Source organism: Musa acuminata, chromosome BXJ1-8, assembly GCF_036884655.1.
Source record: "Musa acuminata AAA Group cultivar baxijiao chromosome BXJ1-8, Cavendish_Baxijiao_AAA, whole genome shotgun sequence".
Lineage (NCBI taxonomy): Eukaryota > Viridiplantae > Streptophyta > Magnoliopsida > Zingiberales > Musaceae > Musa > Musa acuminata.
Window position 1 is genome coordinate 46,167,351 of NC_088334.1, and position 11,778 is coordinate 46,179,128.

The following is an 11,778-nucleotide window of genomic DNA, read 5'->3' on the forward strand; positions in this document are numbered from 1 at the left end:
CTTATAATTTGTGGGGAGAAACTTTATTGGCTGCATGTCATATCTTAAATAGAATTCCCTCTAAAAAGAATAAGATCTCTCCATATGAGTTATGGAAAGGAAGACGACCTAACATTGGTTATTTTAAAGTGTGGGGGTGTCTTGCATATTGTAAAAATAATGATCCTCAAAGGACAAAATTGGGACCTAGAGGAATCAAATGTGCATTTATAGGCTATGCTTCAAATAGCAAAGCATATAGACTTCTCAATTTGGAGTCTAATATCATAATAGAATCTCGAGATGTGGAGTTCTTTGAACATTTATTGACTTCTAGTAATAATGTTCATCCTCCAACTAGTGAAGAGTCACTAGTGAAGAAATCTCAAAAGGTTGGTGAGCAACCTAAAATTCCTTTGATTGGACATCAATCAAGTTCACAAGAGGTTGAAGAGCAATCTTATGAATTAAGGAGAAGCACTCGTGTACGAAAAGCAAAAACATTAAGATCAGATGAGATTGATTCTCAAACTATTTATTTTTACCTTGTAGAAGGAACTAATGAGAGAGTATTAAAAACAATTCCTCTTGTTTTACAAGTGGAAGATGATCCTAAAACATTTAAAGAAGCTATGGCTTCTCGTGATGCTGCTTTTTGGAAAGATGCTATTAATGATGAGATGAATTCTATTATGTCAAACCATACTTGGGAACTTGTCGATTTACCTTTTGCCTCAAAACCTATTAGTTGTAGATGGATATTTTGTAGGAAGTATCATACAAATGGTACTCTCCAAACGTTCAAAGCAAGGTTAGTTGCTAAAGGATTTCGACAAAAGGAAGGAATAGATTATTTTGACACATATGCTCCTGTGGCTAGGATCACATCTATTAGAATTATTTTTGCTTTAGCATCAATTTTTGATCTTTATGTTCATCAAATGGATGTCAAAACGACATTTCTAAATGGAGACCTCGATGAAGAGATTTATATGGAACAACCCGAAGGTTTTGTTCTACCGGGAAATGAACATAAAGTGTGTAAACTTATTAAATCATTGTATGGTTTAAAGCAGGCTCCAAAACAATGGCATGAGAAATTTGATGCAATAATTCTTTCTAATGGATTTGTTCATAATATTGCAGATAAATGTGTTTATCTCAAAACTTGTGATGACTATATGGTGATAGTTTGCCTTTATGTTGATGATATGCTAATAGTGAGCAACAACATAAAAGGTATTGTAGAAATAAAGAGGTTTCTATCTTCAACATTTAAGATGAAAGATCTTGGGCAGGTTGATACTATACTAAGTATCAAGGTAAAAAGAAATAGTGGGGGATATGTTTTGAGTCAAACTCATTACATAGAGAAAGTATTGGAGAAATTCAGTCACTTAAAATTCAAAGATGCAAATACCCCATTTGACCCAAGTATCAAATTAGTCAAGAATGTTGGAAGAACAGTGGCTCAATTAGAATATTCAAGTGCTATAGGAAGTCTTATGTATGCAACGCAGTGCACAAGACTTGATATAGCATTTGCAGTTAGTAAATTGAGTAGATTTACTAGCAATCCAAATATAGAGCATTGGAAGGCTATTGAAAGAGTTCTTGGGTACCTTAAACGAACCAAAGATTATGGCCTACAATACTCAAAATTTCCTGCTATTTTAGAAGGATATACTGACGCAAGTTAGATATCGAGTTTTGGAGATAACAAATCCACTATTGGTTGGGTGTTCACCTTGGGAGGTGGCGCTGTTTCTTGGAAGAGTAAGAAACAAACGTGTATAACTCACTCAACTATGGAATCAAAATTTGTTGCTCTAGCAGATGCAGGAAAGGAGGCTGAATGGTTGAGGGACTTTCTATTAGAAATTCCATTGACTTCTAAGAGTGTGAATTCAATTTCTATACTTTGTGATAGTCAAGCCACTTTAGCTCGTGCATATAGTGAAATATATAATGGAAAGTCAAGACATATAAGTCTTAGACATGATTATGTGAGGAAATTAATCAAGAATGGGATTATTTCACTTACATTTGTGAAAACAAGTGAGAATTTGGCTGATCCATTCACCAAACCTCTTACAAGAGAAGTTGTAAGATCAACATCAAAATGGATAGGGCTAAAACTCCTTGAATAAAAGATCCACCAATGATAGCAACCCTACTCAACATTATGAAATGAGTAATGAAGAGTTCAAAGGGTAAGAACAAGTCATTGATATGTGGAGTGGTTCAGCACTTTGAAATATTTTATGAGTCCCATCTAAAGATGTTAAAGTGCTGGTTGTCACCGAATGAGGGTTAAGTTAATTATACTCTTAATGAAGTTCAGTCAAGTTAGGACAAGTATCTCAAAGAGTGACAAAGATACTGTAAGAACTTCACCTATATGAACTTAGAAGTGGTGCCGCTTCGATTGAGAGTTGGAGTTTCTCTCATAAAAGTTCATGAACTTCGATGAGCCCAAGGCCATATTAGGGCTAAGCGAGATTTTATGAGGAATACAAGAATATTGTATTTATGTGTGTGGTATCACTGGTGTTGTTATGAGGAATAACAAATTCAAAGCTTCTATGCTATTTGGGATTTCGACTTCACTTTGTAATGCTTACACTAAGGTAATATTCAAATCGAAAGATATATTACTTTATTCATAAATACTATTTAATCACTTGGAGAAAATTTTAAATTTGAACAAGTGGGAGATTGTTATAAATTGTTCAAATTATTTGAAAAGGTGTTTTCTTTTATTTTTTAGTAGTTATTTTTCAAAGGTCATGTCTTTTGAGAAAATAGTTATAATTTTCAAAGATTGTGTCTTTTGATAAAATAGTTAATTTTCAAAGGTTGTGTCTTTTGAGAAAATATCTATAAATAGCTATTTGGGGTAAATTACACATATAACTCTTTCATGCTCTTTTTCTTTACTCTCCAAGTGATTGAGTTAGACATTCTTTAATTCCTCTCTGAAGATTCTTTATTGTTTGCTCAATACAGATCTTCTAAAGGCTTGTCATATCCACTAAAACTATTTGCATCAAACCCAGAGCAATCTTATTGAGAAGAGGGTGTAAATATCGTTTTTAAGAAAGTGTTTATACACGTTTCAAGCCTAAATACCTTTCCTAAAGTATTCTTGATCTTGTGTTTGTTATTTGTTTCCATAGTGGGTTTTATCCTTTTCTTTTTCGTACCTTTTTTTCCAACAGATAGCCTGTGTGTGTGATGTGCATGTAATTTTTCCTCCCAATTCACTTTAGTTTTTGAGTGTTGGGGGATGTTTCATATGAAAAGGTCAGTAGGAGGAAAGGCCATACATAATACACTCACTAGTGGCATTCTGTCGGGAAGGGTCTATCGAAGACAGTTCATCTCTGTCGTGTGGACTTTTCTGCCATTAATTTTTGTTCTTGTGAGAACTACTATTCATCTTTACTAAAGCAGTCAAATCTTTGTGGTCTTTCCCTCTCTTGGGGACCCAAAGCAGTGTTATTTGATTCCCATGTGTTTCCATTGGAGATGAGATGGTCCGAACAATGATTTGCTCTGAAAGGAATTATGGCTATGATCTTAATCACATGGTTTCTTCTTAGACCTCCTCAGGTGCAACCATTAAGGATTGCAATCTCGTGCACTGGACACAACAATACTAGTCAAAACTGATATATATTTGAGTCGTATCGATGTATCGTGTGAACCAAATAAAAAAGAAAAAGAAAGAGAAGAACAAAAAAGAAAAAGAAGACAATACTAGTCAAAACTAATATATATGAGTCATACCGACATATAGACGAATAAAACAAAGAGGAGAGTAGAAAGAAAAGTCGATGCGTGAGGAACCGAAATAGGAACGATCGATTAAGATTGCGATGAAAAAATAACATATAAATCGGAATGTCCGAAATAGGAACGATCAATCGGGATGGAATCAAAAACCATATCAAACCACCCACCAATATTGCCTTCCATGCAACATATATTGGATCATTCTTGGAAGGCACCAACTTAGACCAGAAAAATGCTATCACATTGCAGATGCTTAATTAGCCTGACAAATATAGCTATTAGGAAGAAAGACAAGAATGTTATAACTCAAACCACATGGTTGACACACACAAAACCTACTACATTTATCATAATCTTTATCAAAAACAGCATTACGCACACGGATATGATCGTGCATTAGTTCTTCATCCTTTTGTAAACATGAACCTTAGGCGAAAAATACCGAAGGTTTCAATTAAAGAAAAAAAATTCCATTTAACTTAAATCTCCAAAAGTCAACAGCTTCAAAATTAGGCATGACAGCATAACAATAAATTGTCTATCAAAGAAAACAGTCCAAGCTCACTGCTGAAAACACAGAAAAGTTTGATGCTGACTCAAAAAGAAAACAGACCTACAAAGCCATAAATATAAAGCATCACATAACACGCTTTAGATGAGATCAGCAACATTGGAAGGCAGCTCCTCTATCACGACATTGTAGAACTTCTGGATGTCAAAAAGCATCCTCTCGTCATCACGTGTGACAAAGTTGATTGCAACACCCTTTCTTCCAAACCGTCCACTTCGTCCAATACGGTGGAGGTAGTTCTCCGGCTGAGTTGGTAGATCATAATTTATGACCAGCGAGACCTGCTGGACATCAATACCACGAGCAAGAAGGTCGGTGGTGATGAGAACACGGGAGGAGCCTGAGCGGAATTCACGCATTATAATGTCCCTGGTGTTCTGGTCCATGTCACCATGAGTGGCTGAGACTGTGTGATCCCTGCTCCTCATCTTGTCGGTGAGCCAGTCCACCTTGCGTCGGGTATTGACAAAGATGACACTTTGAGTGATGGCCAAAGTCTCATAGAGATCACAGAGGGTATCAAGTTTCCACTCTTCCTTCTCAACATTCACATAGAATTGCTTGATACCTTCCAGAGTGAGTTCATCTCGCTTCACAAGGATCCTAACAGGCCTATTCATGAACTTCCTTGTGATCTCAAGGGCCTCAGGAGGCATCGTGGCAGAGAAGACCCCAACCTGAATTTTTGAAGGAAGTAGCTGGAAGATATCATAGATCTGAGAAAAAAAACAAAACACATTGTCAAATTTTATGGAATTCCTCCAATCCATTTCAGTCAAGAGTTAATTACATGAATGGGAGATGATCACCGACGAATAAGCTAGAAACAACAATTTCAGTCACCAATCATATCATGGTTCAAAGTAGCATGCATATGCAGGAGCATTAAAACCAAGCACTCGCATTTAGCATCTTCAACAAAATAACTAACAGATTTTCCATAACAATGGAAAACAGCAAAGAGACCACAATGAACACAAATTTTTAACACTAAATTGTGTGTAGGGGTAAGGTAAGAAGTAGGTGCTAAGACAAATTGCCTAAGACAAATTATTCAAAATTTTGAATTTTCTGCCGACAAAAAAGTGAAGTAGACAAACTCTAGCGGTGAAAAAAGATCTTTGGCATGCATCTGTGACCTTTTGCAATTTTTGTACCATTTGTAGTATAAAACACTGGATCAAAATCAAGGATGATTTTAATGTCTGAGTTCGCAAAAGTAGAGACCATGGACAAACATGCTCTGAACTGTTAACATCTTTCAAAGATCAAGTATCTATGTAGGATTCAGAATCCAATGGCTGGTTAAGAACAGGCCCAATGCTCAAATAGTCGAATATAATCCAGTGTAGCGATCTTCCAGTCAGCTATCCATGACACATGTTTATGCAATAATTAATGCCAAAGAAGTTTAAGCCTCCATTCATCTAACAATCTTATAAAATTTTAGCCTATAAAAGCCATAATATATATATATATATAGACACACACACACACACATATACATAGCAGCGATTTCAATAGGCACTCGGGCGAGGCACGAGCGCCTCGCTTCATGTCCAGGTACCTCGCTTCAAAGAGGCACCCGCCTAGGCGCTCGCCCGAGCCCAGGCGCCGGGTGCTTCGGGCGAGCGCCCGAGTTAAACCAAGCAACTGAACCGATGTTTTACGTTTGGTTCGGTCTCCGATGCTTCAGTTGGTTCGATTGAATCAACTAAAGCACTGATATCAGCCTCCGAACATTCCTCTCGCGACTTCACCAACCCTAACCTTGCTCGTGATTCTGTCGTTGACATTTCCTCTCGACTGTTGCTGCCTCTCTCCGCTATCGTTGTCTGTCTTCGCTGTCGCTGCCACTGTCGTTGTTGTCACTGCTCACCGTCGCTGCAGTCGTTGTCACTGTCGCCACTCCCGCACCCACTACCGCTGTTGCTTCTCTCAGTCAGCAGCCTCAGTCTTACTCTTACACCGCTGCCACTACCGCTGTTGTCGCTACTTGCCACTATCGTCGCTCCCGCTGCCATTGCCGTTACTGTTACTCTTACTCCCTCTACTCACATCGACTCGATAATATACTGTTAACAATATATTAACAGTATACTGTTAACTGTATACTAGTAACAATATTTTTTATATATTAGATTAATAATATATTATTTTAATTTTAATACTACTAATTTTTATTTATTTAAAATTATTGTTATTGTTTTGAATTTTGAGATTTTTTGTTATTGTGATTCTGTAAGATTTTTTAATTTAATATCATATTTTTATTTAAATAATTATATTTATTAATTAATTTATATATTTTATATTTTAACATCTCATCTCGCTAGGGCGAGCGTCTAGCGCCTCGGGCATTTTTGCACCTTGGCGTCTAGCGCTTTTTAAATCACTAATATATAATGATATTTTGCTAGGTCCTCAACTTTTGAATTCAAAGATGAATTAATGAGCCACTACAGAATTTCTACAGTTCTACAAATAAGAACATGATATGGGTATCCAATCACAAAATGAGTATCTTTCTACAAAGCTGCTGATGGCTTAAAGTTCTAAAAGAGGATCTGATTCTGTAGGAAGGCTAATACAAACAAGAAGATATTTAGTTGAAATAAAAGCAACAAGCAATAGCTGAGGATCCAATCTACACATATAAATTTAAAACATTCTAGAAAACGTCGATCATCTGATGGTTCTAATCAGAAAGCTTTGGTGAAACTTCTAGTGCTACCCACAGAAAAAGACAACAATAGATCAAGATGAAACCTTTTAAGACAATCAGCTGTCAGCTTTTGAACGGATGTAATGGAAACATAAAGAGGTTTGTGCAGCAAAAGATAGTATGATCATTTAGGTTGCTAGACGAACAAAAAATGGATTTGTAGCAGAAAATTCATTACTAATTTAGGCTGACCTAAGTGATCCGTAGTGGCAAGGAATCAACAATCCCAAAGAACATAGTCTCAGTATTCTAACCAAGATAATATAGACTAATGAAAATGCAAAGTATCACAAGAAAAACTACTGAAAAGAAAGATGAAGATTTGATATATGATAGAGACAAAAAGGCCAAAAGAACAGAGAGCAATGGCAATGACGGAACCTGGTCCTTGAAGCCACGTGAAAGCATTTCATCAGCCTCATCCAAAACAAACATTTTAATGTGGTCAGGGCGAAGCGATTGCCTTCTTAACATATCAAAGACACGACCTGGAGTACCAACCACAACATGGACCCCACTTGAAAGAATCCTTTGATCCTCACGGACACTAGTTCCTCCAACACAAGCATGAACTTTAACACCTAGATAGTCACCAAGTGCTCGCATGACCTTCTCAATTTGCTGCGCTAGTTCTCTAGTTGGAGCAAGAACCAAGGCCTGGCATTGGACCAAACCATAATCAAGCTGCTGCAAAATGCCTGAACAAAATGTTGCAGTTTTTCCTGTCCCTGACTGCGCTTGCTGAATAACATCTAGTCCCTTGCAGAAGGGTACTATTCCTCTCTGCTGAATTGCTGAGGGTTTCTCAAAGCCTACAAGGAGAAACATCAAGTGTCCAACCTAAATCCATGCATATTATATAAAAATACTGTAACAGAAATGAAAAATTAGTAGTTGTTATGCTGTCTAACCATAGGCATAAATGCCTCTTAAAAGATTTTCTTGAAGTCCCATATCATCAAAACTTTCATAAACCTCATCATATGATGTGAAGAATTCCTGTCCATCTGCATTTAGCCTGTATCAACCATATGACATGAAACAACAAAAAAAGTTCATTCATCAATGATAAAGAGAATTACAAAAAGATACAAAGGTTATTTACTGGAAACCCATTCACAAAAACGATGAAAATGACAATAGCTAAGGAAAAGATTATAATGAATTACAGATCATTCATTTTAGTATCAAATTGACGAGCATCAAATTGTGATCCTTCTGGTGCCATTCCAGCCATGTCTGCAAAGGAAAGGACAAAAGATAATTCACCAAACTGATTACGAAATTGGAGAAAACTTAATCAATGTGCTATCAAAGTATTGGATGAACCAAGAACCAAAAACCAAGCTACTTAATATGTATTATTAAAAAAGATTCAAACAAGGATTTAAACCTCTACCCAAAATCAGTTACAACAAACAATCTGACTAGTATAGTATTAGTGCACTAGGCAGTATATTGTCATACCGGCAATTATTATTGAAAAAATAGTAATAAAAAACTAATATGGACCACATCAAGATGTGGTCTGGTACAGGTCCTTAGTTGGACCTGTAAATACCAGTCTGTTTTGACTGGTACAACCAAGATTTGATTCCTTGGATTAAAAAACATAGAACACTTGAGAGTTGAGACAACAGAAGACCATCTGAAAATCAAGTAGGCATGAGATGTATGAGAAGGAGATCTGAATATACAAAATGAGCTACAATAACGAAAATTTAGAAAGCAAGATCCAAATATTGGGTTTTTCATTTTGGATGATATAAGTTGGACAAATACAGAAAAACAGGAAGAAAAATGAAGTGATGATGGAGAGTTGTTTGGAAGATGAGTGGTTAACAAGAAAAGGGGCTAGAGGAGTAAAAAGAAAAAGAAAAAGAATTGCAGCAAGTTTGGAATAGAGATAGGACCTAGTACAATTGTTTCACTAGGTGTGATAAACTATGGATAAAGAAAAAGGTCATGTAGGAAGATTAGTTGCCCTGATATGATTGATGAAATAAACGATCCATTAACTTGTTAACTTGATGCGCTTCCATCAGTGGTCCACAATGCTTAAGTCTGAGATAACAATATTATACCTACTCTAGGCCAGTAAACCATTTCAATTGGCCTCGTACATGCAACCCAGCATAGTAATGCCTCCACAGTCCGCATTATGATGTGTCTCTAGTCCCATCCATAGTTAGTCTTTTATCATTAAAATCCTTCGTCACATCATTAACATTGTCAAAAGGTGCTCTGAATGCCTTCGTCCAAGATGAAAGCATCAGGCGGCATAAAAGATGCGTTATTTGGTTATGGCACATTTGGCATCAAACACTTTAACACTTTGATGTTTACGTCTTCAGCGAATTATTGTTCATAAGGAGATACTTTCCAAGTTATGATGCATTGGGCGCTTCGGTGCTTATGTTTTAGGTGGACTCATTGCACGTAAGGGGACATTTTGACCATTTCATCAACATGGGGAGCGGGAGCTTCAGATCCTTTGTGTTGGGTGGATGCATCAAACATAAGGACACCACATCTACCGCATTGGTTGGTTCTAAAACTTCTAATGTTTTTTCTATCCAAGGTGAATGCATCATGTCAATGGGAATGCCTAGACCATACAGCCTACGTCAAGTGCTTTGAATGTTTTTTTCTTAAGCGAATGCATCTTACAAAAGAGATACTTCTATCTTGGATAGACGCATCGCACAAGAAGGATGCTTTGGTCGCATCAATCATGTTAGACACTAAGGAATTTTTTTTGTGTTCGATGGATGCATTATGCACAAGGGACTCTAGCCACATCAATTGTGTTGAGTATGATCATCAAACTAATCTACCCTAAAACCACCTACGTTCATAACACAAAACTACCCTAAAAGCCATCCAAGGTCAGATGAACCCACCATTTGATCAATCAATCATGCTTGTATTGTCCATTTCTTGTGGTTGTTTATGTAAGGTAGGATTTGTCTCCTCGGACAAATGCACTTAAAATTCAAGTAGGGTTGGATCACTGTCCTCCCAAGGATATTGCATCATTGGGTCGACCATTGGCATGACTAGCTTGGAGTTGGGTTCTCTACAGTTATGCCATTTGTGGGAGGAAGGGGATGATGATCTATATCATCTCAATTAAAATTTAAACTGCAGAGGGAGGTCAATGAAGGTCTAAGTATGAAGTTAAACTCCCCATTGGGAAAACAAATATGTGATCATTGAAGAATTATCATTCATGGTGTGGATTTGGGTCCCTGATCAAAGGTCAATTATAATGGTGAAGGTCAAAAAGATGTCTCGGCATGTTCTTGCATGATTTGGTTCCATCTTCCTATGATACTTTCTCAAATTGCCCTCCTAATGTCAATTCTGGATGTCAGCTCTCCATGGTGAAATTGATCCAATTTAATCCATTTTCCAAGTATAGTAATGCCTTAAAGAGGGCAAGAAGTTCACCGTGAGCATATACAAATCAACAAATGGTCCAAGGAGAATTATTCTTAAGAGTCAAACCCAAAAAAAAAAAAGGTTGGTACCCAAAGTTTGTCCTTACAAAACAATGCTGGAAGTGCGTCCAATCAGAAACCTTTCATGGCTAAATAAGTATCCATTAGTTGCGAGCAAATGGAAGTCTTCGTTTATAAGATTCAGAACGTATTCATATTCGAAAGGACTTCCTTATGTACTGCTTATTCTGTAACCAACAGATGATTAAGCAATTTAATGAGGGAATATTTTCTTTATACGTTATGCAGATGTGATATATTCAGTTGATGCGTTATGATATCCTAATTGATCCACCTTCATATCATGTTCAATTGGCCAAGAATAATGGTCATATCACCAAGGAAAAAAAGCGATTTAATGTCAGTTCGCCAATCTCGTCACCTAAAAGAAGTCATAAAATTCCATCTTTCAGATCTAAAACACGAGAAACATTACTACCAAAAGAGAAGCAAACCCCGGAGGAAAAACATCGATTCCAGCTAACCATATTCACGCAAATGAAACCCCAAAACATCAAGTAATTCCACCTTGATCTAACAAGAAGAATTCCAAGTATGCAAATAAGACATGGTACTTACTGCAATCTCATAGAGATAGATCCGAACCTGACACAGGTTAGCGTCCCAAATCCACACAGAGAAAAACAAAAATAAACACTTTTTACCAAATCAAACTAGACCAAGAAAGGCGACCCGATCTCAATAGCGGATATCAACAAATGCAAAGCAAGATCTAATCCACCTGGTCGCAAAATCGAGAAAGCAGCGAGACGGGATTTGATTCCAAGGAAGAGGCGCTCCGATCGGCAGATGAACCCGAGATTGAGCTCGGATCCAACGACGGCGGGCGCAGTCGCCACCCCCTTTTATAGGAGAAGACAGATCTCGGAGTGTGAGAGAGGAAGACGCGGAGTGGGGGCAGTGCCTCTTTAGGGTTTCCGTCGGACCACCCCGGAACAATTAAGCCGGTCCGGTCCGATCGAACCGGAGTTTGATTCGCTTGGTCCGGATGAATTGATAAGGTTTAGGGGGGTCTCACATTTCTCATACTAATAATATTTTTGGGATTTCTCCCAATAATTTATTAGACTCAAATAAACATAGTAGATTGACATTAATGTCTTCATCAAATCTAATACTTCAAAAACCAATAACAATAATAATTACTATCCTCTATAGTTTCTATATTAATTTTCTCATTA

At 37.1% G+C, this 11,778-nt stretch overlaps 1 protein-coding gene across 2 annotated transcripts; it reads right to left on the minus strand.

Moving 5' to 3' along the window:
• Window positions 1–4,231: 4,231 nt before the first annotated feature.
• LOC103996340 (eukaryotic initiation factor 4A-15) lies at window positions 4,232–11,483 on the minus strand. Of its 2 annotated transcripts, none has more exons than XM_009417246.3 (5): window positions 11,319–11,483; window positions 8,243–8,312; window positions 7,985–8,091; window positions 7,455–7,885; window positions 4,232–5,064 (listed from the first exon to the last, which is right to left on the minus strand). In XM_009417246.3, the coding sequence occupies exons 2-5, from the start codon at window positions 8,308–8,310 to the stop codon at window positions 4,429–4,431; spliced, it is 1,242 nt and encodes a 413-aa protein (XP_009415521.2). In that variant the 5' UTR covers window positions 8,311–8,312; window positions 11,319–11,483; the 3' UTR covers window positions 4,232–4,428. The 2 variants fall into 2 exon arrangements, with proteins under 2 accessions (XP_009415521.2, XP_064936310.1); XM_065080238.1 differs by lacking the exon at window positions 11,319–11,483 and adding an exon at window positions 11,156–11,177.
• Between the last annotated feature and the right edge of the window lie 295 nt (window positions 11,484–11,778).